Below are 26,240 nucleotides of genomic sequence, written 5' to 3'. Positions count from 1 at the left end.
GGCAAGCTGGGACGGCCAATTGGCGTGGATTGGGGATGCGTACGAGCATGGAAAGAGGGCGAGCACAGGTGAGACGTCCCCAGCCGCAAAGCAACACACGCCTGCGTGCAATGGAAGGAAGTTTAGGTGGAGCTCCACATTTTCCACCTTGCCTGCCCACTTCACCTGCGCCCGCTAGAAGTTCCCCAGAATTTAATGTACCTAGTAACATCCCGCACCGTATGTACAGTAATGTACGGTAATACAGTCCCTGTAGGACTTCGGTAAGGCCAGCTGGACGAAGCACGTGGTCAGAGGCCAGGTCACGCATTTACTTCCGTGGCGTTTGTGCTTTTACATTTAATTCGCATTTTACAGCTCAGTTCTTCTAATAAATGGGGTTATTATACGCAAAATCCTATTTAGTGTTGTAAATGTTCCTCTCGCTGCGCTGCGCCGATGGCAGATCAGGTAAGGTCCTGTACTGTCTCTGTATTTATGGTATTGGCAGGATATTCTATCCCAGGTCCCCCGCTTCAGAAAGGAGAAGATAATCGCAACCAAAAGCTACTTCGATCCTTTGGGCTCCTCCTAAGATGAATCTGCCCCTTGTAACTCTCTATTCGCTCGTGTTTGGTCCGCTGTTTTTTTGGTCCTTTCGTCACCTGGCACGGACGGCCAGCCAGTGGCTACAGTCTGCAACGAAACGACCTACTTCCGTTGCCACTGTTGGCTGAGTCTCCATGCAAGTCCCGCAATGTCAGCGCCGTCGCCAATCCCATTCGTCGAGGAATTGATGTCTGTGGGCGGCCTACAAGCTGTGCCAGTTCCCAATGGCCAGCGCCAGCCATTCAGCTTGCATCCCATGACAAAATGCTATTCCCTCGTTCCTGTTCCTGTCCATCCCCAGTCCCAGCAAAACGGCCAGAGGCTGCTAAGCCAAGCCCAGTCTGTAGCTGACTATCCCTGCTGATGCTCACGCCAGTTGCCTTGCCACGCCCGCTCCGAGTCACGGCTGCGAGTCGCAAATAGCGGGCGGTGGCACGCATCGAGTGGACATGGGCGCTGCTGCCTCGCTCGACTCACCCGCTCTACCTCTAGTGCTCCTCCGCTGTTGATGATGGCACCGCTCAATGGGTTCGATCTCATGTACGGACATCAAGCACGACTTGCGGTAAGATACCTTAGAAAATTATCCATGATGTATGTAATCATAATGTATGTACGAATACGAAGTTTAGCTGCGAAGCAGTCTAGTTTTCAGGCTAGATCTCCAGTGTTATAGTTCAATCCCTCAATGCTGTTAGTATGGTACTATTCCAGATAAAAGGAACATTACTATCTTGCGGTTCGTCCTATATGTTTTTCTCAAAGAAAAGGGGTAGGCTTTGGAGCCTGTAATTTAGAACCCTAGAGGCCTAGCTCTCATCTATACATGTCTAGTTGGCCGGTTTATTTGCATAATACTCATCCTACCCAAGTACCAACGATCGTTCGAGGATTGGACTACCGTCCGTGGTGGGGCGAGCTCGGAAAGCGGGCTGCTTCCGCTGTGGTTATATTTTAGGTCCCGCCGCTGGGAATCTCGCACCGCACCTTCCCGTTGGCGCCTCACCCCTTTTAGCCCCTTGCGCATCTTCCTTGACCAACGAGGAAACGCGGCTAGAAGAAATGTTGTTATTACTATTGCGGCTTCGGTCACGCCCCGCGTCTGAAGCAGAGAGCTTTCTCGGGGTAAGAAACAGAGTCAATTAATCACGAAGGGAATGCCTACCCAGCCGCAGACAACAATGTGTACCTTCCCTGCTCCGTATCAACACGGCTCGACGCTCTTGTTGTTCTTGGCCGTGCTCAACATGGTTGCCTGTATTGTGATCTTGCAGCTTGCTGCCCACAAAGACTGCCCGACGCCGGCGACCTCCCATTCTGGCGCAGTAGAACCCAACCGACACGTGCAGAATGAAGGCACCCAAAGTGTAGATCCTCAAAGTTGGAGCGCAGGTAATGTACGGAATCCTAGTTGGAAAATGTATTCGGCGAGTATTTTGCATGCATGTAGCAAGACAGAGCCCTGGAGCTGTAGGAGCTGGAGCAAGAACCCCAGCTGCAAGCCCTCGAAACGGGTGCGTGCACGGTGACTTGCCTGGCTGCCGAGCTACTAGCTTTTTGGCAGCAAACCCACCTACTCGTGTCTCGCACACAAAAAAAGAGGTTGCTCCAACCGTGCCTCTACTCTCTTCTTTTCTGACAGGCGCACCTGCCACTTTTCTCGGCTCATTGCATCGCCTCTCCTCGCCAACCCAATTCTCCAGCCCCCAGTGGCCTGCACCACCCCACGACGCCGACGAAACAGCGACGACAGTGAATGACCTAGATCTCATCCATCTTCGTTATTCTAGACCCGGCCCTTCAGCATTTCTTTTCCCCGTCTCCGTCTTCGCCTTTCTTGCGGAGACGTGCTGCTGCTTCGGTTGTGGGCCACTTTGCCTCTCGCTCTTTCGCTCTTGGGCGAAGCCTGCAGCCTTTTCCGCGTCATTGAAAAATCACGCCGCCCCTCTCCACTCGAAGAATCTGCATTCCAACCGTCCACCTGCCAAAGCAGCCGCCGGCAGTCTGTTCTCGACAAGCCGATCTTTGCTCCTGGCTCCCCCTACGGCGCCTTTTCCGTCTGGAAAAAAAGTTAATATCTGACTTTCCCCCCACCCCCATCCACGCTCCTTTCGAGACCACTGTCTGGGTCTGGTCTGCTGGTCGCTAGCGCCAGCTGCCTCGACCGCCTGTTGAGAGGGAAATGAACAACCAACCGCCAGACCACTTCTTTCCTGGTGCATATCAGATGAACAACACAAATCGGTCTCCCGGCGCCACGAGGCCCGGCTTCAATACCACGGCCGGTCTCCCGGGCGTCAATCGCATGAACCAGCGCCAGATGGACGCCGTTGGCCAGACCCCTGTTGCCATCTTTGCTACCGCCGACGACCGATTCGGCACCTACGACAGCAATGCATTCAGGCACAACAGGATACCGCCCACGGCGAGCTTCGCCGCGGACAGCTTTGTTGGTAACGCCCAGGCATGGGCCTATAACGGCGGCGCAAATACCGTCAACGGCGTTATGGGTGACAACAGACTGCGCCAAGGACCTCGCCGGGCGATCCCTTCAGTCCGTTCCCTCCCACTTCTTGTCTCCCCCGACGACAGACGACGGGGCTTGCTGATACCTCGTATGCAGGAATGGACGATGCCCGAACAGCCTGCGCTTGGTAGCCAGGCCCTCAATACCCCGTCGACCCAGTACTCGGCCATGGCCAACTTCAACAACTCGATGAACCTCATGAATGGCGACGGAAACTTTGCGAATGACCGCCACGGTTACCCAAGCAACCTGGGCTACGATCCCCGGCACGACGCCAAGTCGCAGGCTCAGGCACTGGCACTCAGCAGCGACCTCATCCCCACCGCCATTGTGATCAAGAATATCCCGTTCAACGTTCGGAAAGAAATGCTTACGACCATCATGTCGGAACTTGGATTGCCCCAGCCCTACGCCTTCAACTATCACTTCGACAATGGAATCTTCCGCGGGCTTGCCTTTGCCAACTTCCAGAGCCCCATGGATACGCAGTCTGTCATAGAGCAACTTAACGGGTATGAAGTTCAGGGACGAAAGCTGAGAGTCGAGTATAAGAAGATGCTACCCGAACATGAAAGAGAGCGGATCGAACGGGAGAAGAGGGAGAAACGTGGCCAACTCGAGGAGCAGCACCAGCCGATAGCTCCGGGTTTGCACACGCAAACGTCGATGCATTCCTTGAACGCTGCCCACACCGCGAGGTCGCGCAACTCGCCATTGCGTAAGTTTTTGGGTCCCCCAACCTTTTTGTCCAATTTGCTTAATCTGACCAGCAGCCACCACAGGAGACGTGGATCTCAACAACCCCGACACTCTCAGCTTCTACACCGAGTTGACGCTTTTCCGAAGCGATCCGAACCGTGAGATCATCGTGTTCCCGAGCACCATCACCCCTCAGCAACGGCGGACCGTCCATATTTTGGCGCATAATATGGGCCTCGAGCACCGCTCAGTAGGCGAGGGACAGAACAGGCAGCTCCATGTCGTCAAGGATACCGGGGCAGCGCCGTCCATGCACATGCCAGCCGGCGTGTCGGCTGACGCGCATCGACGAGGCCTGAGCCGTGCTGCCACGATCGATTTCGCCGAGACCCGTGGCAACGCACCAGGTCAATATGGAACTCTGGGCAGGCAGGGCAGGCACGGGCCGACTCTCGAGCTCCCGGACAGCCCCGATGGGGGAATGAATACCCTTCGCGGCGTCAAGTCATTTGCCGACTTGCGCTCCTACACTCCGAGCCCGTCTTTGTCAACGGTCGGCTACCCACAAGGGGGCAACGTTCACGCTCCGAACGTGGCCCAATACGGAGAATACAGCGCCAGTCTCGGCGGCCAGAACAGCTCGTTGCCGACCCCGACTACGCCAGGTACTGGGTCGACCAACGATCCGTCTCTGCTGATTGACAACCTGGGAGCGATGTCGCTGGGCGACTCCTTTGGCCCCGGTCGGCTCCGGCCTAGGGAAAATCCCGGCGCCATTGGCAGTCAACGCCCCGGAATGAACGGGACCAGCTCTCGGAGCATTCCCGAGCGCCAGCCCCACGGGCCTAGCGGCGACTGGGGTGAGGGGATTGGGGGCTTCGCTGGGCGAGGCCGCACCAACGGTCACATGCAGCGTGGAAGTGGTATGTTATACGTCTGATGCTTTTCTCTGGCCCTGGACAAGACCGCTGATTCCAGAGCTAGATTCGTCTGATGCGGCGCCAAGGGGAAACGGGTCGTCTGGGGCATCGAGATTCTAGTCGGACCGAATCTCAGGTCAGCGCAGCCGTTTCCTTCCTCCAAAGATCGAACCGAGCACACCCATTGTCTGTTATGAGCATGACTGCTCGGCAGCAAGAGAACTTCGCAAATCGAAAGCATCCCGTCGCCATACCCGAAAAGGCGATCGTTCGCGCAATACCAGCCTACAACATGCAAAGAAACGTACTTGAGCGAGGGCTACGCTCAAGTGCTTCGAGATCTCTTTCACCTCTCAGCAGCGCCAGATTATTGATTTACTTCACCTTCACACTACCTATGCTCCCGCATACGCACATTGTAATATTTCTGTTTCAGACGCCCTCAGTCATCCATAACGGGTATCTATAACGAGTTGACTCTTTCACTCGTATCGGCTTGGCTTTTTCTACTATTTTAGTTAAAGCCGGGGTATCAAGGTTGGCGAGGTTTTGGCTTGCTTTTTGCTCCAAATACTAGCCATCTAGGTACTCTCAACCTCCCTTTCTCCGGACCTCACACTTTCCCGAGACGATGACCACGATCCGATGCCACCAAAAAGGAAACAAAGAGATGAAGAATTTTAGGATACAAGACTTTTTTACAGTTTGATGGGCAACCATTTACGCCAACGGCCTGGTCGGAACTCGGCATGTTTCCTTGACGCTGCGGTGCGGACCAAGAGTTGGATGGGGTTGTGTTTCGCACCGTTTTTGTCGCCCAGTCTGCCTTCGTCCTCGCGTGTAGGCTGATTGGGTAGAGGAAAGAGATTTGCTATCTACACTCGACTACGCCTTTATGACTGTTATGGTTTTTTACGACGTTACGTCCTAGACGGCTATGACAACCCTTTGCCTGGCGGTACGCATGTCTTCCGGCTCGCTAGCAATGACATAGTACGCTACGCGCATTCCGTTCCACCCCCTTGCCCTCACCCCCCTCCCTTCGCCCCAGTCTAATGAATGCCTGGTGCTCCGTTTGCTCGCGCGTTTTTCTCTTTTCTTTCTTCTTTTCTTATTGACCCCTAATAAGATGATGCCTTGAATGTCGCTTGGTTAGGCTCCATCTTCTCGGAGATGCCGCACGCCTTGCTATTGGGGTTATAAAAAGTACGGCCTGGTTAATATCGGCCCCTCGTTGGATTACTTGTTTTGATTGTCCGCCAGATCTCCGGAGCCAACCAAGCCCGGTGAAACGAGGCGGTTTCTGGCGGGCCTGGGCGTTGATGGGTTTTGCATATCAGCTTTTGGCTTGCATTTGTTGTTTGTGTTTTTGTTTATTCGTCTCTTTTTCGTTTCTCTTTTTCCCTTCACGTATTTTGTTACGTCTGTCTTTTGTCGCTGAGCGGGTGTGACCGGAATTTGGTCGCCGAGCCAAGCACCCCCGGTTAGATCTGCATGCAGTTGGTTGGCTGTAGAGCAACTCGGTTGTTTGGAGGACGATTGCCTCGCACACCCTCGATTCGTTCAGGACATATACCACGCCTTGTCTGGATTTGGCCGGGCTGAAGGGTGGGTGGGAGGAACACTAGCACACATGGGACCGAGGACATGTCGGCTTTGTGTCTCAGGCTTGAGGACAGGCACAAATGGAGGTCTGGGTTCGAAGAAGGCATGACAGACAATGGAAGATGGGAGAAGACGGGGATGAAGACTGAGTTAATGATGATTCGCGCGGTTATCCTGTACTTAGGGTGCTCGACGGTGACGATGCCAGGACGCGATGACAAAGCGAGCGATGGAAATAGCGAGGGTGCAGCTTGAGAAGCGATGGTTCAGGATGGCATTTGACAGGATGCATTGCATATATGGGTAATACTAGCAGCTTGCTTGGAGTACGCTACATGACATGGGCTCGAGAAGCAATGCTTGGAATTTGAGTTTGTTAGGGAGCTATCCACCGCCGATCTACCACCATTCCTCCATTTCAGAGCCTATTGCTGCAGCAACTTTTGTTTACCCTGGGCCCTCAGCGTGTCGCGCACGGCTTTGAGCACAATGTGATGCACACTCCTCGGGGCTGCGACAAAGCCAAAATTTGCTGTGAGCTTTCTCCCCTTGGTCAGGTCAATATCTCTGCCGTCGACGTCTGTGATGAGGCCGCCGACCTCTTCGAACAACAGCATGGCACCGGCGTGGTCCCATATCTTTCCGTGTCGCGACCTTGTCTTGTAGACCCAAACAGTAACATTAGCCAGGCCGAGCGCCAGCACAGCCCACCTCGGCACCCAGCCGAGCAGATCGCAGCCGGGGAACGCCAGGCCAAGGCGCTGCGCGACGGCCTCGTGCGCCTCGTCGACGCCAGAGTCGAGGTGCTTCCAGCACGTCACCGAGCGCAGCCCGTCCACAGAGACGCCGTCGGCATGGCGCGCAAGCTGCCGGGTTTCTTTTTCTTCTTGTCCTTGTCCACAGATAAGCGGCCGCGCATACGCGCCGAATCCCCGCACCGCAAACAGCAGACAGCCCCGGCCGCTCGCGTCGACATGGCCGTCCGCCACCGTCGCCGGCGCTGCCAAGTCGGCACTCAGCAACGGGCACCCGACCACGCTGAGAACCTGCCGCCCGCCCTCCACCAGCGCCACGTTGATCGCGTACTGCTCGCCCCGCAGAAACGCCCGCGTCCCGTCGATCGGGTCAAACACCCACACGCGCCCCGCGTCCGCTCCCCCAGGGACCGTGTCAGAGTCGGCCACGCCGCAGTCAATCAGCTCGCACACGGCCTCGCCGCTGAGAGTCACATCACTGTCTGCTGTGCACCGCGCAATCACGTCCACGACCACCGCAAGCAGCGCCGCCCCGTTGCTATGGCCACGCAGCGCCGCAGCCGACTCCTCGCCCACGACGCCGTCGCTGGCGAACGCCGCACGCAACTTTGCTGTCAGCACCGCCTGGATCGCGAAATCGGCTACCGTCACCGGGCTCAGGTCCTCCTTGATGTGCGTGTCATTGCTGCTGCTTCCCGTCTGTTGCTGTGAGGAGGAGGAAAGGTGCGCTGCTTGGACTGTGCGCGCGATCTGCGCAGCGGCCTGCACGGCCCCGATCGCGACGGAGAGCTCAAGCCGGTACTGGCTGTCCATGCCGGTGGTTGGTAAGGCAATATGTAGGTAGATAAGGTTCAAGGTAATGTAGATTGGCTTTCCGAATTGACGTTTTGCGCGCAGCGGAAATGCAAGGTTTGTTTGCGGGACTTTTTGGACAGCAAGCAACGAGACCCACTCACTCACTCACTCACTGCTCATACATGCAGACAGACAGGTCCGTCCCTAGCAGCCTGCAATTGATTAGCTTTCATGACTTCGCCTAACATGCTTCGCTTCGCTCCGAATGAGTGAGTAGGTAAGTAAGTAATAGCTGAATGGACGACACAGTGCAGTGGTGGTGTGTGCAACGTGCAACCCTGCGATGACGAGATGGAAACCGAAACTTTTTCTTTTAAAAAGAAAAGAAAAGAAGAAAGATGGGCGCGCTTGGGACGGCATCGCTGCACCACACACCACGTCTTGAACTCGAGAATGAGTGACTCAGTGAGTGAGTGTCGTCTCGGATCGGCTGTTGCCACTGCCGCCGCACATCTTTCCGAGCCTCACTTGGAGCTTGATCGGGTTTGTGTAGTGGTGGAAGGGACGGGAGAAATGAAGAAGGGGGATGAGGTGAGGCCGGTGTGAGTCAACATACTTGACAATTTTCTCACTTTACAAATGCTATCTTACCTTGGCTTCCGATGTATTGGCTACTGAGTATCATGTCACTTCCAAATCACCTTGCTACTCTCTCGTCTCTTTCGGATAACTACCAAGCCTTGTCCAACCATCTCAGAGCCACATGCAATGAATGGCATTGTGATTTTATTATACACGATAACTCCCCTGTTGAAAATACAAACTCACCACCAGTAGGGCCGCGTGAACGACACGAGCACCCCCTTCCTTCCAAGTCCATACCAAGTCCATACCAAGTCTCAAAACAGCCTCTCAACCTCCCCAATCTGACCCCACCGTTTCCGTCTCGGACCAAGCACCTACCTCCACCTCATCATGCATGGCCACTCGCTCACTCCCTTCCCTCCGGATAGTCTCCGGGCCGGGCCCACCTAGAAGACGCCAGCCCCTTGTTTCCTGGCGGGAGAAGAGGACTTTCCTTGGGCTCTGTACGCGCATTTCCTACCGCAGAATTCTGCAAAGGTATTACTGCGGGGGATTTGCATCCAGGTGGAAAGGATTTCTCTTTCCCGAATGTCCCCCGCCAACCTGCAAAGGTGCTCGGCTCGCCGGCGGTGCCTGGCAATGGCATGAAGTGACGGCTCTGTTGGCCGGCTGGTGGGCTCAAGAGAGAGCTCGGCTGGGCGGCGGGCGGGCCAAAGAGAGAGCTAGGTTGGGCGGCCGGTGGGCTGAAGAGATGACTCGACTGACCGGCCGGTGGGTTGAAAAGAGGGCTTGGCTGGTTGGTGAATGAGTTGAAGAGAGGGCTCGACTGGCCGGCGGGTGGGCTGAGGATATGTCTCCGCGGGGAAGGTGACAGGGGCCTGTGGAATTGCTCGAGTCTGTCCATCTCTTTTTTGGGGTTCTTCATTATGATGTCGTCGTCGTCATCTTTCATCGTGACATCCTCGCCGCCGTCGGATCCGGCTGTTCGGTCCTCCGGAGCATTGGAAGAGAACGGGGGTTGCTGGGGGTTCTCGCCCTTGTTGGCGTCGTTGCTCGTGTTGGCGTCGTTGCCCTCGACGGCGTTTTTGTCCGTATTGATTCTCCTGCCCTCATGGGTGTTCATGATTATAGCTAATCTGACGGCCATGATGATTGCTGATGTGGTGGATGCCGAAACTGGTTAGTTATCCAAGACTTACTTGTGCACGTGAGCGGCGGACAGACGATGGACAATTCAAATGGAATGAAATCAGGGGACTGCTGGCCCTAATAAGTACTTCCGGGTTCCGAGTTGAACTGCTCAGGCATGTCAAGTGCTACTAATGGAAGTGAAGACAAGGTCAAGAAACGGCTTTGGAGACGAGGCCAGAAAGCAGAGCTTCATTCTGTTTGTCAGATTGCCATCCCGATCCCGTCAAGCATTTGCTAGTGTGAAAGAAAGTTTGACAGCCAACATACATATTTCCATATGCAAGCACTGGCGCTGAAGAAAGAAAACAGCGTGTCGAAGTGCGAGGAGGACCAAGTAGGTATGTCTTGTTGAATAGAAACAGATAGATTCTGAACCATCAATCTTTGTGCTAGGTGGGATCAATCACCTGTCCATCTGAAAGAAATACATCTGTGAGCATTTAGAAGACATGTCTGGCGGGAAGCTGCATGCAAATCTCGCACGGCATAAAGCAAGCCAGCTCGCAAGTACAGTCCATCGCGCGGCTGATCTCTATGGTCCGGCCTTTTCACAATTAGTTCACGTGTTTGGAGAGCAGCAAGAGGTAAATGCATTTTCAACCGATTCTATTGTCGCATCTGAGGCCGCTAGATGGGTAGCCGCAGAGGTTATAAGGGCTTACCTTTGTCAAGATATTTCGGTAACATGATTAAAAGAGAGAGAGAATGATCATTACTTACTATGAGAGAAAACTATTGAGGAAATCACTTCCCCTTGACTCTAAATTAGGCAGACAAGACAAAAGGAGACAGCTTCTTGTTCTTCAGCCTCCCACCCCCTCTAGCCCCAACAGCAAGCGGATGCAAATTTCATCGTCGACAGGCAGCTAATATCCCGGAAACACCTCGCTTAGCGATATACAGGCTGCAGGTATTTGTCATGCACCATCGTTATCGGCAATCCGAGCGTTGGCGGGCGGAGGCTTCTCACCACAGCTACCAAGGCTGAGGGGGGGCGGAGAGCAGGTAATTTTCGTGGAGCAAGCCAGGATTTGAATACGGAAGGACGATCTAGATCGACCAAGGGGCCCCCAGTTTTGTGAGCGGGCCGGGCTTTCATCTACCAAACAGCGCGGCGATCATGTCTGAGAACCGGGACCCTCGACGGGAGATAAAAAACCCCCCGCGCTCTTAAACATGCGAGTCTTCTTTTTTCCTCATTTTCTGTCAAGTGGAACCAGGCGAGACAGTCGGCCAGGTATGACAGCTAGCACATGCCGGTGGCGCGCTCGGTGCTACACTACAGTGACCAGATGGATGGTGTCAATCCTCGGGCTGGGACCGAGAGGCTCTAATTGCCGCGGGTGTCCAGGCCAGTCACGCGGGCCTCGACGCGGAGCCGTCTGGGACTTCTAGAAGCGGCAGAATGCTTCTCTGCTAGTCTATTCTCTCCCGCGGGACATAGCGCGCAGGCAATGTGGACACCATCAAATATATGGCTGGCCGCGGTGCACGGAATAGGAGAAGGGGGGGGGGGTTGGGAGAGGAGATTCCGGGAAGACTTGGACTGGCAACGGCACTTTCTTGGCCCGCAGACAAGTCGCCATTCATTGCTGGCCATGTCCAACTATCTTACCGCCCTGGGGTAGGTAATTAATCGCCGCGGTCTGCTGTCAGAAAGGAAAAAACAACTAGAACAAAAAAGAAATCCCCGGACGCCTCCTGGAGGATCGGTGACGCCCTGGGCTGCTGCGGGCTGAATAATTACGTGACACCGTGGATTGAAATCCCTGTCCCTTTCTGAATGGCGATGCAGCGGGCGGCACACCAGCAATTAGCCTCTGGACAATAGGCACAAGATCCGAGCGCGGAAACCAGCGGCGCCGGGGGTGCGACGTGATAATTGGCAGGGAGGCGACCAGGTCTGGGTCTGTGTCTGTGTCTCGGTCTCGACTGTTTATTTACCTTGGCTGGATTGGTGTAAGCCAGGTCCTGTTGGGTCCCATACCGAAAAATGAATGTCGAATGCGGACGGCGAAGAACTTGTGTGAGCTAGGAAACCATTCAAGAGAAAGAATAAAGCAGACCCGACCACGTGCAAGGTGCTACTGCCGTGTCGCCACCCTGCTGTACTTAGTGCCAGCCATATCCAGACGACGATATTCGTCTCTCAATATGCTTCGTAGGCCCGGGGCGGCTCAGGCGGGTTTGAATTTCGAAAAGGGGCAAGGCTGTCCTCTACAGTCCACACCCCAGACTGCTCCCCCAGACTGCCCCCCCAGACTGCTCCCGCAGACCGATCTCCCCCAGACCCCAGGCTGCCCTTTCCCCTGCCCCAGACGGCGGACTCCACGTTCCCGAGTCCCCCCGGAGACAAGAATAGCTGGTTCGGGCAGTTTCCGTGCGTCACTCACTGCTCGGGTTCTTTGCCGCTGCGCCTCTGATTTGACCGAGCGTGTGGGGAGCAATGACGGCCAAATAGGTCGAGCCTACTGGAGGGCAGTTAGCAGGCGGCGGGCCCACGAGCGTGACCACAAAGAGTAATATACTGGCGTGGGCCTGCCTGCTTTTACCCGGGAGGCTCAATATGAATATGGGGGAGGGGCGGGCTAATCCCTGTCTCGGCGCGTGGCCAGGGCAAGCAAACAAGCAAGCAGCCTGTGTGCCGTGGGGAAGGGGAAATGAAAAAGGAACAGACAGAAAAGAAAAACAATACCTAGTTGGTTCATTTACACGGCGCGCAGGCATGCCGGAGCTCCGGCAATTGTCGACGAATGCGGCAATGGCGCTAATAACGGCCACGACACGCCCAACCCAATCACTTATATTATAGCCAGATGACCGAAGACGTTCCAACTTGTTCCGTAGCATCGGCAGTTAGCACTTGCCACGAGCCTGAACGCAGCGCTGCCTTGTCGACCGGGTCGTCGCGGGCCATGTTCAGTCTGTAGATTGAATAGGGGCAGGGGGGGGGATGATTAGTGAAGGGACGAAAGGGCAGACAGAGTCTGGGGGCAAAGGGCAACAGTATAAGTGCCTGGTACGACATCATCCCCCCTGAAGCTATCCTGGTTTCTCGCCTTTCTCCTTCCCTCTTTACCACCTCACCCTCACCTGCAGCCAGCCCTTCTTTTTGGCCGAGCACAGTCAGTCAGTCCCAGAGCGAGAGTCCAGTCGGCTGTTCCCCAGCAATCGAGACAAGAAAGCAGAAAGAAGGAAGAGAAAAGAGAGAAAGCAAAGATGCATTCGTGGGCCACCCTCGCCGTGGCGCTGCTGGCCAACGGGGTGGCGGCGCAGAACATGCTGCGGTTCGCGTGCTCGCAGCTCGTCGTCGACCGCATCGACCCCCTGGTCAACCCGGGCGTGCGGTACACGCCGCATCTGCACCAGATCGTCGGCGGCAACTCGTTCAACCTGACCATGGACATTAGCAAGCACGACCTCGCGGCCCAGTCGTCGTGCACGTCGTGCACCTTCAACGAGGATCTGTCCAACTACTGGACCGCCGTCATGTTCTTCAAGGCCAAGAACGGCACCTACAAGCGCGTGCCCCAGGTCGGCAACGGCGGGCCCCAGGGCCAGCTGGTCAACAATGGCGGCCTCGACGTCTACTACATTCCCAGCGGCAAGGTCACCGCCTTCAAGCAGGTAATTATCGCCCTTCTAGCAAAAGTAAACATTGGCGGCTGACACCCCTATGCAGGGCTTCCGCATGCTTGCCGGCAACGCCGCAAACACAGATAACAGCAAGGTGTCCAAGGGCAACATCTGCCATCGCTGCTGGACGTCGACCAACGACAACACGTTCGTCGGCGGCGCTCCCTGCTCCGGCTCCGACACGGTCGACATTCCCCAGGACACCAAGTGCAAGATGATCCGCCAGACCATCATCTTCCCCGCGTATGTGCCTCTCTCTCTTTCTCTCTCTCTCTCTCTCTCTCTCTCTCTCTCTTTCTGATTCTAATACTGACCCCCTGGAAACAGATGCTGGGACGGCAAGAACCTCGACTCGCCCGATCACAAGTCGCACGTCACCTACAGCGGCTCCGGCGCCAGCGGCGGCGGCTCGTGCCCGTCGACGCATCCCGTCAAGCTGCCCCAGGTCATGTACGAGCTGATGTGGAACGTGTCGTCCTTCATGGACAAGAGCATCTGGCCCGACTCCGGCCCGGCCCTCATGTACAGCATGAACCTCGGGTACGTTCTCCCCTCCTGACTTTCAACAGCAGAAACTGACAGAGTATAATTAAAGTGGCGCTGCCGCCCACGGCGACTACGTCTTCGGCTGGAAGGGGGACTCGCTGCAGAAGGCCATGGACAAGAACTGCAACCTCAACAAAGACTGCCCGGCCGCCGGCCTCACCGCCCAGACGCCCGCGAAGTACAACGCCTGCAACATCAAGCAGCAGGCTCCCGAGACGGTCGATGGCTGTGAGTTTTCCTCTCTCAGATCTGCACAGAGCAAAAGTACTAACACACAAAAAACAGGGCTCAAGGCTCTGCCAATGGGCGAGATGGCCATCAAGGCCTAGACTCGCCGTTGCGCGCGGGGTGGGGGCGGAGGACGAGGACGAGGACGAGAACGCCCCTCGGTGTCTGTCTGACGTCTCTCGCGAGGCGCCAGAGTCGCGGAGAGAGGCCACTGCTGTTGCCCGCTGTGTTGGGAAGACGGGTAGCCAGCAGGGAAGGACGAGGGGGGTGTCTTGCTCTCTTACTCTTTCACTCTTGGGCAGCAGGGGAGAAAAGAAGCGAAACAGGAAAGAAAGAAAGGAAGAAAAAAAAAAGAATAATATTCTGTCTGTCTGTTTGGGGAGAGTGAGGGCAGGTTTTCTTCTCCCCCTTTTTTTTTCGCTGGCCGCTTCTTCCCAAGCCAGCAGCAGCGGCAAAGGCGACAAAGCTCGAGATGTGAATTTCCCTTCCACCCCCCGAACAACAACATCAACAACATCTTTTTTTCTCTCTCCCGCCTTCATGTACGATTTATTCCTACGCCCTTATTTTTCGTATCCTCATTTTATTTTATTTACCCACCATCCATAGCACTAGCCATATATTTCACTGTTGTCCCTAGTGTCGTGGGCGTCTGTCTCCTTGCAAAATCTGTGAAATCTCATGAATCCAATGAATGCTCACCCCCTTTTCCCTCGAACCATGTTTTTCACACACATAAGTTCAACCGACGTTGTATTGATTATTAGCGTCAGACCACCACCGCTATCGTCTAGGAAACGGTTTTTCTTGGTTGCGAACGAGACGTGGACATAGACGCAGAACGTGGCAGCAATCCCACAGATTCCACAGTCGTGGTGTGCATGGGGCGTGCATGTACCGAACTACAGCCACGATATTACGTATATGACGCTGGAGGTACCGAGTCCCGGGGGGCTGCCAAGGCTTTTGCACTTCATCTATCTGCAGCTGTTCATATTGCGTTGCGGGGGTGGGGGATCCTTCTTTCTGGTTCGTCGTGGTGGAATGTCCCCTCGGTTTCCCGCTGTCATGTTTCCTCCATCCACCATGGCTCGGCATTTTCAACCGACGGGGGGGAACTTGGATGAGCTGATTTCTTAAACGGGAATAGAAATAGATACGAGATGGAGCTTGACTCTTCACATACTGGTGTCGTCGGACGGTAATCAAAAGAGCCGCGCACACCAGACTCGGGTCTCCAACAATTGAATCACTTCTGCGTATGAAATCGAGTGTAATCCATTCCTCACAGGCCGCTTCTCCAATCAAGCCAGCACATACACCAGCTATCACGGCGAGAACCACATCTGGCTAGCCCACCAAGCGCTAGCGAGGGGACAGGCACAGCGACGTAACCAACTGCTAAGAGAAAAGCACTTTACCTTGGGATCCATATCGTATTCTGCCTAAACCCGGAAACTTGCATATACGTAGGCCAACACCAACACGGGGTGCCTGCTGTGCCACTGCCAGGGCTAAGCGGTTGGGGAAGTTTGGTTGGAAAACGAAATAAACAACTACGTGCGTAGCTAGACAAGCGGTAGGTAGCGAAGAGACATTCTGCTGGCTTCTAGAAGTCCTAAATCCATGTCTCGTCCTCCGCGTCGAGTCCCGCGTGACTGGCTCTTGCAATGCGCGGCAATGAGAGCCTCTCGGTCCTAATTAACCCGAGGGCTGTCGCCGTCAATTTGGGCACTCTAATTACCGCCGAACCGATTGCGTCACCTACCCCCTCCTCGGCAGCTGTGCTGAAAAGCTTCCCAACGCCAACTCTTGGATTGCCAATAATCTACCTACGACGAATAACACCTGCAGCCACTAGAATATTCATCTTGAACAGGGCCGGTTTGGTGATGAATGGCTATCACCATGTCAAGTTTATCTATTTGCTTTTGAGACCTTTTAATGTGTATGTGGTGATGGGTATGAACCATTTCACTTTTGTGATAAATCTAACTGCGGAAGCCCCACCTTGAGGAAGGCCTCATTGACGTAATTAATACATCTGCTATTAACTGAGTTAACCTGGAATCCAAGCATCCATTGCTTTGTCCAGCGAGAGCTAGATCAAGACACGAGGGTAGCCAAGGCTGAAGAGCCCACCCTTCCTCCAACACACACTACTACGTGCACCGACCTGGGAATCTCTGTTCAGGGCAAAAGAATGTGATTTTCTAAGGAGTGGTCCAAAGGGAAAGCCGAGAGCGATGCCGGTCCTCTGATCGGGAGTAGGGCAGGCCATTCACCTTCTATGAAGTAAGCGGGTGCATGTCGCGCAGTCTGTCTGCATAAGGGCACTTCCCGGTCTCGGGAAAGGTGGTGGTCGAGCAATAGTTTTTGACGTTCCCGCTATGACTGAGCATGGGGGCGCGGATAGCGGGTCTTCTGCCTCCCGCAGGGCCATTTGAAAATCCATGCTCCGCACATAGCGGCTGCTAGGGGGTTTCTGGTAGATATTTAGAGGAGGTCCTTATTGATAAGATGCAAGTGTGGGTGTTGCTCGAGTCTTGGTGATGTTGTTGCGTAGAAGGCTTGGTCGACGGTGGTGTAATTAGCTTGAAGGGCTGTGAAATCCCGATATATTTATGCCTATACATCTTTCTCGTTTCCTGGCCCGTTTGACTCGTACTGTAAGATACTATTGTGAACGAACGAACGCCGCTGTGGCAATTGGGTCGGCTCATTTGTGTGTTGATTATAAATGGTCGCGGGAGCTGGCTGAACCGTGCGTGGCCCGATCGCGCCATTTATAAGACGGAAACGAGCCGACATATTTCCCGTAATAGTGAGTGTTTACAGGCTTGCAGCGGCATTTTGGAGTCTGAGTCGAAGGGGTCAGGAAATTAGAAAGATACCTGCTCAGATTTCACAGGGACAGGAGTCAATCAAACCCCCCACGCACCCACCCTCTTGGCCTCTTCCACATTGCAACCTTTTCCTTGGCGTAATGTCCTCGACAACGCGGGGGCTAATGTAGGTCGCGAGGCTGCTCTTAGTCACCGCGACGAAGTCGATCTTGCCAAGCAGAAAACAGTTTTCGTTTGCGGAAGTACTTCTCGTCGTCTCCATCAAGTAGGGCAACGGCAATTTGCACATATCACCGAACTTGGTTTTGTTGAGCTGTTCACAGGGAGAATCTAGTGAGTAGGTCCTTCGAGCGGTCACGAGGGCCACAGTCATGGTACCGGAGAACTTGTTCGCCGCTGGTAGTTGTGCAGTCGCCGTGCTGGTGTCACTCGTGTTGAGATCATGGCGGAGATTGTTTCCGTCGTACGCGAGGGTAGCGCCTGCTCGGTAGTATCCGAACGAATCATCATCGACCAATGTTAAATCGTCGCCACTAGTTTTACTCCACTCGTCGCCCGTCAGCTCATCGGCAGGTTGGTGCCAGCAAATATTGCTAACGTTGATGCATGGAAGCGTGACATGGACGAGAACCGAGTTGCGAGGCAACCCAATGTCATTAACCACGTGGCGACGCCCGTTTCCTGAGGTTGACCTGCCTTGGCCGTCGACGGTGGACGGGCCGTCCCAGCCAAGTTGGCATAGCCTGCCGCGGCCCTGAGATACGCTCTCTTATCGAAATACCCTTGGCGGTTGTACTAATACCACGAGCTGAAATCCGTATCGGGGTCGACCGAGCTTAGGGAGACGGCGTCATGAGAAATATGGAAGGACGCGTCCCAGTTGACCGAGCCAGTCAGGGCGGGGCTGGTGTAGGCCTGGATCATGACAGCGATCGCGGCAGCCAATATTGCCCAGCTGGGAAAGTCTCTCGGTATATCCTGCAGGTTCTGGAGCCCAGGCAGCAATTTCCACCGGATAATTTTGAACACAGTCGTCCGCGTACGCGGCACGGTCCGCGTCTTGTGGGCCAGCATATACCGAGCAAAGGCCCACTAGACGACGGCGGACCGGAAGCCGGTGATGACCTTGATGGCAACGAGGGCTACCGAGATCATGGTCGTGATGTCGCTAACTCGAAGAAGCAGTTTGCCGTCGACATAGTGTGGGTTAGACCCGCCGCCTGCCTTGTATCCGTCGAGCCCAAGCGCCATGGCCAGCGCAAGTGAGACGCAACACGCTGCATGGACAAACAGGACAAGCCACGCCTTTGTCGCTGCCGGGGATGTCCATTTAGTTTCCGTCTCTGGGGGTTTGTCGGGCTGTTCCGGCATAGCTTTCATCTTTATAGTCAGGGACTGTTTTAACAGACAAATCGAGTATTCTAACTAATCCACCTACATATAACTGCTATTTGTTAGGGTTTGCCTCCCAGATGGTGATGGTCCTGCTGTGGATGTCAAGGTAAACAAATGAGAAGTTAAGGGAGACATTCCCAGTGTGAAGCGTCACGAGACAGTCATAGTATATGTTTGTTAATAATCAGATTCTTGTTATTCCCTCTTCTAAGTCCTCGAGTCCCGACTTATATAGGCGGTCTCGCTACTTAAGTAAGCCTGAGCCCGTTCTCCCTAATGGTACTCACGTGCCTATTAGCGAGTCTCTTGTCCTCCTTAGCGGCCACCCTGTAAACCGTAACACTATTCCTCCTGTCCTCGCTCGTTCTCCTTTGTGCTGTTGTATTACTCCCAGTTATTCTTATATATATCTTTGATATATTCTCTCTTCAGCTAGTCTTTCTACTAAAACTTATATCCTACTACTTCGATTCACTTTTTATTCCTAACCTAACGTACCTACCTAACTAGTATAAACATTTTAACTACTACTAGAACAAGAAGACTAAGGCTAAGTAAGATAATGAAGATAAAACTAGATAAAAAGCCTAGTCCTTTGTAATGATAAGGGAATCCTAGCAACAGGAGAGGCCTGGAGGGTCGTACGGGATACACGGTTAGGGAGGCGCAACCACAATCAGCCCTCACTTAGCCCTAAAGCGGCAAGAGCTCAGCTCTGCATCCAAAAACAGATTTTGGAGCGCTTAAGTTTCGTCTGCGTTTATGGTGGTATCATCAGACGAAACTCTTGCGACTTTTTGGGTAGCGCATATAGCCACCTATTAGATCCTTCCCTCCCGGCTCAACTGCGGCTCAGCCTAGCATCAGTCCTCATCAACCTGGCTCAGCTTTCTGCTCACCCTTTAGCTGAGCAGCCCTCTAAGTCCTGAAGCGTCCCATTTCTGGGACGCTTCACTTTGTTACTCCCTGACGGCTTCTTTCTATACCTTAGAGATCATGGAAACTTTAGCCGAGAGGCTACCTTGGGGCCTCCTTCTCGGACAGGTTCACAAATCCTGTCCCCTTAGACATGGATCCCAGGTTAGTCCCAAGGATGCGGGCTTCAGACCCGAATCCTGCTATGGTAGGAGTCAACTTGGAGCAGTATGCCTTGTCCTAGGTTCCAACGGTCCACAACTCTGACGCGCGTCCTTTTTCGTTGCCATGGGTACTTTTGCGTAGCTCAGAACACTTCTCTTAGTGAGCAGCAACAGCAGCACACTCTGCTCTGCCGCCACGCCCGCAGACGACACGATGTTATGTAGCTTTCGACCAATTGAGGCGCCAGCCTCGGCAGTGCACTGTTCGCTAAAGGGGGTGGACTATGGAGCTGGCTTGGCTTGGGCTTGCCGACTTCTCGTGGCGATGAATGCTGGGCTGCTTGCTATCTATGGTGTTTTTTTGCAAACGGGTGGGCCGAGTTTTCATACTCAAAGTTAGTGGGGTACGCTAAAACCCAATTCCATTGGATGTGGAGTTGAACCTTGGTCAAAAAGACAGACCCCTCGCTCCGGTGGGGCCACTCTTCTCTCTCACTCTACCATCTGGACCTCGCCTTTTCAATCGTGCCAGATTCGATCGCCCTTGCCAATCACCACCACTACCAAGAGAGACGGGATCTCCACACCATGTCAGGTCTGTCTACGCCGCAGCGCACGGCTGCTGCCGAACTGCTGCTTGTATCGCCGATTGCGCTCGGCGACCTGTCCCTCTCCTCTTCAAGAAAGCGCCGAATCACGCCGACGGCCGAAGCAACGTCAACCAAGAGAATCGCAGTTATCACCAGCCCTAGCGCTGTGAACTCTTCACTCAATAGTATCCGTCAGTCAAGCCTCCCGAATCCACTCGGTTGGTTCCATACGGCCGAGCTGGGTCACATCGGTAAGGACTTGGCATTCACCCTTACAAAATGACAATACTAACCTGAGACTCTAGACTAGAGGCTGCCCTTATATAAAAGCACCTTCCCAAACCCACTCTTCCAAGGCACGCCGGCACAGGGTCCGCAGATGCCAACGCCGGCGCGACATATCATTTTGCCGTTCGACCTCCGAGGCCAGCCCGGAGACGTCTTTGACCCCGAAAAGCGAGATATGGTGCAAAGCATCTTTCCGGGAACAATCGGTATTTCGTGCGACGGTTACTTTGTAATGCTCTAGCTACGTACGCTGCCGCCGAAGCCTTGGCCACTTACTATTGGCGGGGTTCCTCTCTACCTCACGTTAGAGATGAGCCTAGGCCCCATTCCACGAGCTCGGGCAGTCGGCTGGAGGAATGGCTCCATCGCCGAAGACCAAAATTGCAAAGATATGGAGAATTGGGAGCCGCTATTCCACGTCATCAAGGATCACTTTCAAGACCTTGAAGTCTCGATTACCGAGGTCATGTACTGGGGCAACTGTGTCATGGTCGTCCTGAAACACCAGCATGTTGATATGGACAAACTACCAGTCCGGGCCGCCAAGATAAGGTGTCTATACTTGTTTGACGATGAGATGGGAAGACCATCAGCACCACAAGCTCGCCGCCTCACCGATCTTACCCCGGGAAATCCCGACAATAGCCAATACGACACTCTGCAACCAGGACTAAGGCTGACTTCTTCCTACCTGCCGAGCAATCTCGATACGTTTCTCTCGACTACATCTGGAGTTCTGCTGAAGGATCGAGTTGGCAGCGAATTCATGACGGTAGCCTCGCATGGATTCCCGGCCGAATGTGGCACTCAAGTCTTTCACGCGCTGCCTAGCAACGGCCGCAAGATTGGCGAGCTCATTACGGAGGTTTCGCATACAGATATCGCGCTCGTCAAGTTGCAGGATACAGAAACGTTCTACAACGAGACGTTCCAGAGCGACAACAGCACGATCCCGCAGCATATCCGGTTCAAAACTTTAGTCCGAGTCCAAGGCCGTCAACGTTTCGAACTAGTTTACCTCGATTCGCCCGATATAGGCCTCATCGACGGATCATTCATGGCGACGTCATTCGTAACAATCCCCAGTGATGACAACTCACCAGAGCAACGATGGGTCTTCACAACTTGGATCTACCGGGCCGAAGACTCGGCAATCGAGCTTCCTGAAGGAATGTGCGGTAGTGCTATCTGGAACGAGGACGGAGATGTCTTGGGCCTTTTCAGATACGCTCCGAAAGAAGGGGTGATGAAGGATTGGTACGCCGGAATTGCTGCTGATGAGCTCATTAACCGAGGGTTTACGCTCGTCAATACGAGTGATAGCACGTGAGGATGCCTCCGGGAGGATGCCTCCGGGCACTGACAGCCGCCAGGCCTCATCACCCACCCCGCCTTCGGGCACTGACAGCCACTCAACTTTTTTTAGGACTCTTCCCGGAGCCCCCTCGGGCTACTCCCACAGTACTTAACACGACATGAAAGACGATGCTGTGCGAGCGCCGCACCAGCCTAATTAACAGCCACCATGCTCAAATCGCATCATCCACCATCATGTCATCACCTCCCCGCAACGTAACGCAAAGAAGGTAACGGAGGCAACGGAAAGTAATGCAGGCATCGCGATTCTAGCCAGTTTTAGAGCAGCTGGCATATTACCATGGGTGAAGCGCGCGGGCGAGCTGCAGTGCCTCCCGGAGCATCACAACGCAGACAAGAACAGGGACAAAGTGGCTGCCTGAAATGGCGATAGCATTCGGCGAGCTCTCTGGCTACTAGTTAAGAACAAAGTCTCTAGTCATCCTCCAGCCCAGCAAAACCGCTAACCTTGTGGCGGAAGAAGCGTCGAGAACCGGGTATGGCGCACGCGACAACAAAGGTAATTAATTAACGAGCAAACTGCAATTATCTGCTCCGTAAATAGACATTCTCCGGTGTCTAACCAGCTGCAATGACGTCCCAGTCGGCACTTACTATGAAGGAGTAATGATTTCCTGCGTCCGTTAGCATCCTAGTCAGATATTGGGGTCACCCTCTAGGCTTGGCAGACCCCAAAGGTAATGATCGTTATGGGACCCGAACCCATTCCTCCGTTAGAGCACTAGGCGCTTAACCATGGCGCCAAACGACCTTTGGTAGATATAGTTATTCACAAGCCCGAAGGCGAAGGCGTACTCGCAAGCCCGAAGGCGAAGGTGTACTCGCAAGCCCGAAGGCGACAAGGGGTGACGAGGCCTTGCGGCGGTCAGAAGAGGTATGAGAGAGATAGTGACTTAGAGTTATCAGGAGTACGGATATCGGGTTGTTTTGATGAAGGGGATGATGGGCGAGGAGCTTTGCCTAGTCTGCTGGTGCGCGTGAGTTGTCTAGGGACTCCTTGACCCATGGTTGCCTAAACGTGCCATTCCCCTTTCTTTGGAAGGCTCTCATCCTTGAACAAGGGCAGATCCTGGCCAACCGTTAAACTGGGGGTGAGGTAATATGGAGAGGGAGCTTACCACGAGCCATTTTGGATCGATTGAAGTTGCGTTGTCGAAATACGGCTTGCTGCCGGCAAGATGGTATGTGGTGAAGACGATCCATTGGGGCTCATTGGCGTTGAGGACGCTGGTAGGCGAAAGGAGCCCGGATGAGTTGCCAGGGACGGTCCTGTATTCGCAACCTCTTTAGAAAGTGGCGATCTGCGTGCAAAACGCGATTGCCAGGGTCTTGCGGATACTAACGGAGTCAACCATGCTTACTTTAAGCTTGGTTGGTCGGAGGAATGCAATGAGATCCTTGCGTATCCGGAGAATATCCTCGAGGACATGGCGGTTCAAGAAATTGTCGAAGCACCATTCGTCAAGGTCGACTCCGGGATTGTTCTTCTTCTCCCATGCATCCTCGAATGCATGAAAAGCATTCAGAAGGGGGATATGGTCGGACCCCGCTCTGGCCCATTTTGATTTCATCATGTCCGCAACTTGCTGGAATTGTTTTGGACGGACAAAGATCGAGCCCTGTGCAGAGGAGATGGATGTAAGATCGAGGATATCCATGGTGCAGCCTTGACTGTTGGCGACCACCATGGCACGGTACCAAATAGGGTCCAGTGGACACTTCGCAGCGTGGGTGCTGGAAGGAGTGAGGGTACCGTTGTCATTCAAGAATTCCCTACGACCACTTGTGTGAGACAAATGCGCGCGAAGGGGTTGGATCGACATACCAAGCGCGGAGGTTATAAGCGGCACGCGACACCGGCTCGGGATGAGGTAAGGATATCCAATCGAAGTCCATGACCTTGCTGTAGCCAGCAGCTGCGAGGGTCAGGATGAGCGACTCGAGTGGCTGGCAGAGAATACCTGGTGTCATGGACGGGGTAAGGTTGTCATATGTGGCCTCGGTGTAAAGTCGAACGCAGACGCCCTTCTGCGTTCGGCCTGCCCGGCCCGCCCGCTACCGCGCGGAGGCTTGTGAGATGGTCTGCAACTGGAGCACATGGATTTGCAGACGTGGGTTATATACCTCCTGTCTCGAAAGACCGGAGTCGATGACATAGACAATACTATCAATTGTCAAGCTCGTTTCCGCGATGTTGGTGGCGACGATGCACTTCCCGAGTTTCGCTTGCAGCCAGCGCCTGCTTCTGGCTGTCTTTCCGGAGGGCAGAGTAAAGAGGGAAGACAGTGAGGTTTGTCGTGTTCGCTCGAAGAATATCGCACACGGCCGCGATTTCGTCTACCCCGGGTATGAAGATCAGTATGTCACTTGGGCTATTTTCTTGATGGATTTGACTAGCAATCCGAGAGCACGAGATAAATGGAATCCGATTGCTCATTCCCAGGTTGAACATGGAAAAGCTCGACATCGTAGTGTTGGCCAGGGATGTGAAGCAGAGGGCAGTCGTCAAAGTACCGCTTGAAATCGTCTGCGTCAAGTGTGGCGGACATGATAATGATCTGTTACGGAGTGTTGATTAGTATTAGCAGACTCAAATAGACTATACCATATTGCTTACACGGAAGTCTCGGCGACGCGCCACTATACCTTTGAGCAAGGCCAGGAGCAAGTCGGTATCAGCGGTCCGCTCATGGGCCTCGTCGACGACCACGCACGCATAGCCCTTCAGATCTTTATCGGTGCCCGTCGCCTTCCGAAGCAGTATCCCTTCGGTCATGTACACCAGACGAGTTTTCTTCCCAGTCATGGCTTCGAAGCGGACATGGGAGCCCACTTCTGCGCCATGTACAACACCCATCTCGTCAGCAACGCGTTCGGCCAGCTCCTTTGCTGCCAGGCGACGTGGCTGAGTGCAGGCGATTTGGAGGTCGCTAGCCCACTTGTCGTAAACGAGCAGCTGCGGGACCTGCGTTGACTTGCCCGAGCCGGTGTCACTCGACAGGATCATCACCTGGGATTGGTGATAAATGTCTAGGATCTGCTCATATTTGCTATAGACCGGAAGCCTGCGGCGGGTGTTGAGAATGGCCTGGTGGTTAGACGGCCAGGAGGTTTTGGTGAGCGTTCTGAGGTGCGTCTTCCAGGCGCCGGATGTCGGCTACGGTGAGCTAATTGCGTGCAATATAGTCCATTGTATTCTCGTTCTCGGACTCGACGGTGGACATGTTCTGGATTCTAGTGTTTAGTTTGCTGAGATTTGACGATCTTAATGGTTCTGTTTAGTATTGGATTACGGTCACCGTGCCTGCATTTGAGCTCTCATTAACGCGTGTGTAGAATTTTCCTGTCCGTACCGCCCGCCGCTAGGAGACGGCCGTTAGGGCTTAGGGTGAGGGTTTGGTAGTTGATATGGAAACATTCTACCTGCTGGTCGACGAAGGGGTCGAGGAGAGCGAGGTCGCTGTCAAGGTACGTAACGACCAGAAGGCGGATGCTGGGTTTCAGGCTGAAGGCCAGGGCAATGATCATATGCGTACTGATGTCCCCGCTAGAGAGTTTCTTGCCACAGCTACCCGTATAGGTGTCCTCATCCATGCCCCATAGTGTTATGGGTCGACCGTTGTAAACGACGATAAGCATTCCGTGGCTGGTGGAGAGAGTGAGCGCATAGAGGAATCCCCGTGGTAGCCCATGGCCCAACTCTGGTACATCACTCCAAGGCTTTTACATGGACGTTCTTAGCCCAGTTGCCAGGGTGTGACATATTTCTTACAGCTCGTAATCAAAAACGTGTTTCTATTGTGAGAGGCTTCCCCCCAGAACAGTGGCCTGCTTGGGGTGCCGATTTGCTGTGATTACTCTACTTAAGGAGGGAAGGGGAGAATTCCAACAGTCCCCTTCCCTCGAGGATCTCATCTATAGAGTTGGGGGGGGATTCACGGCGCATCCACCTCTCCGGTGAATTCTGGGTGGCCGCGCCTACCTCCCCTCATCCGTCAACGCGTAGTCACGTGGTCTATGACGTGACCTGGGTTGGGCACAGCCCCAACCGTTTCCTCCCAGGCCTGGCCTGTCACGGATAGAGTACGATTTCCTTAAAAATCAAGATTATTCATAAAAAACCCTTTGAACTTACCCAAAATCTGTTTGGTAGTGGTCACTTCGGCCTTCAGACGCTCGTTGTCGCGGTGCATGTTTTGGTGTATATTCTTCATCGCCTCGGTGGCTTGCTCGAAGAGTATCCATGCGCCATTGATGTTGCTGGTGGTGGCTGATTTGACGCGCTTGTGGCTGTGGTCCTCGGGGCCTGTCCCGATGTGGCGTCTGCCTACTTTCACAGACGTCGACAAGCTCACAACAATCTGTAAGTCGTCACTCGCCTGCTCGATCATGCTCGCTGGGGTCGGGTCTTGGCATTCCGTCGTCTAGTATATAACGCTCACTTTGTCTACCACTGCCAAGATATTGACCGGTGTCTTGGCCTTGCCAGTGGCGGCAAGCTCTGCGTGGAATGCTCTGATGTCGGTGATATTGTAAATCTTGGTAAACAGTGGATGCTAGCCCTTGGACATCCCTGGATTAATCTGGGAC

At 54.0% G+C, this 26,240-nt stretch overlaps 7 protein-coding genes across 7 annotated transcripts; 3 read left to right on the top strand and 4 right to left on the bottom strand.

Annotated features, from left to right (window-relative positions):
- Positions 1–2,770: 2,770 nt before the first annotated feature.
- Positions 2,771–4,754, top strand: B0T26DRAFT_641606 (uncharacterized protein; the record flags this gene model as incomplete). Its single annotated transcript, XM_060437357.1, has 3 exons — positions 2,771–3,142; positions 3,212–3,833; positions 3,898–4,754. 3 exons carry the CDS (start codon positions 2,771–2,773, stop codon positions 4,752–4,754), a joined length of 1,851 nt encoding a protein of 616 aa, XP_060299244.1.
- Positions 4,755–6,764: 2,010 nt separating this feature from the next.
- On the bottom strand, positions 6,765–7,907 carry B0T26DRAFT_641797 (uncharacterized protein; the record flags this gene model as incomplete). The annotated part of the gene is made up of 1 exon (XM_060437374.1): positions 6,765–7,907. One exon carries the CDS (start codon positions 7,905–7,907, stop codon positions 6,765–6,767), a length of 1,143 nt encoding a protein of 380 aa, XP_060299243.1.
- Positions 7,908–8,713: 806 nt separating this feature from the next.
- B0T26DRAFT_674903 (uncharacterized protein) lies at positions 8,714–9,621 on the bottom strand (the record flags this gene model as incomplete). Its single annotated transcript, XM_060439760.1, has 3 exons — positions 8,714–8,752; positions 8,853–8,920; positions 9,240–9,621. The coding sequence occupies 3 exons, from the start codon at positions 9,619–9,621 to the stop codon at positions 8,714–8,716; spliced, it is 489 nt and encodes a 162-aa protein (XP_060299242.1).
- Positions 9,622–12,884: 3,263 nt separating this feature from the next.
- B0T26DRAFT_642579 (uncharacterized protein) lies at positions 12,885–14,176 on the top strand (the record flags this gene model as incomplete). The annotated part of the gene is made up of 5 exons (XM_060437456.1): positions 12,885–13,292; positions 13,348–13,544; positions 13,629–13,841; positions 13,897–14,075; positions 14,133–14,176. 5 exons carry the CDS (start codon positions 12,885–12,887, stop codon positions 14,174–14,176), a joined length of 1,041 nt encoding a protein of 346 aa, XP_060299241.1.
- Positions 14,177–16,907: 2,731 nt separating this feature from the next.
- B0T26DRAFT_871197 (uncharacterized protein) lies at positions 16,908–18,202 on the bottom strand (the record flags this gene model as incomplete). The annotated part of the gene is made up of 4 exons (XM_060447919.1): positions 18,020–18,202; positions 17,724–17,908; positions 17,017–17,664; positions 16,908–16,935 (listed from the first exon to the last, which is right to left on the bottom strand). The coding sequence occupies exons 1-4, from the start codon at positions 18,170–18,172 to the stop codon at positions 16,908–16,910; spliced, it is 1,014 nt and encodes a 337-aa protein (XP_060299240.1). The 5' UTR covers positions 18,173–18,202.
- Positions 18,203–19,983: 1,781 nt separating this feature from the next.
- On the top strand, positions 19,984–21,603 carry B0T26DRAFT_740291 (uncharacterized protein; the record flags this gene model as incomplete). Its single annotated transcript, XM_060443831.1, has 3 exons — positions 19,984–20,236; positions 20,342–20,451; positions 20,515–21,603. 3 exons carry the CDS (start codon positions 19,984–19,986, stop codon positions 21,601–21,603), a joined length of 1,452 nt encoding a protein of 483 aa, XP_060299239.1.
- Positions 21,604–22,936: 1,333 nt separating this feature from the next.
- On the bottom strand, positions 22,937–26,041 carry B0T26DRAFT_750593 (P-loop containing nucleoside triphosphate hydrolase protein; the record flags this gene model as incomplete). Its single annotated transcript, XM_060445244.1, has 6 exons — positions 22,937–23,423; positions 23,476–23,678; positions 24,116–24,208; positions 24,268–24,807; positions 25,074–25,351; positions 25,786–26,041. 6 exons carry the CDS (start codon positions 26,039–26,041, stop codon positions 22,937–22,939), a joined length of 1,857 nt encoding a protein of 618 aa, XP_060299238.1.
- Between the last annotated feature and the right edge of the window lie 199 nt (positions 26,042–26,240).

This window comes from Lasiosphaeria miniovina, assembly GCF_030549165.1.
Source record: "Lasiosphaeria miniovina strain SMH2392-1A chromosome Unknown B0T26scaffold_3, whole genome shotgun sequence".
In the NCBI taxonomy this organism is placed as follows: domain Eukaryota; kingdom Fungi; phylum Ascomycota; class Sordariomycetes; order Sordariales; family Lasiosphaeriaceae; genus Lasiosphaeria; species Lasiosphaeria miniovina.
The sequence above is the reverse complement of the archived record's forward strand: the minus strand, read 5'-3'. Positions and strand labels throughout refer to the sequence as shown.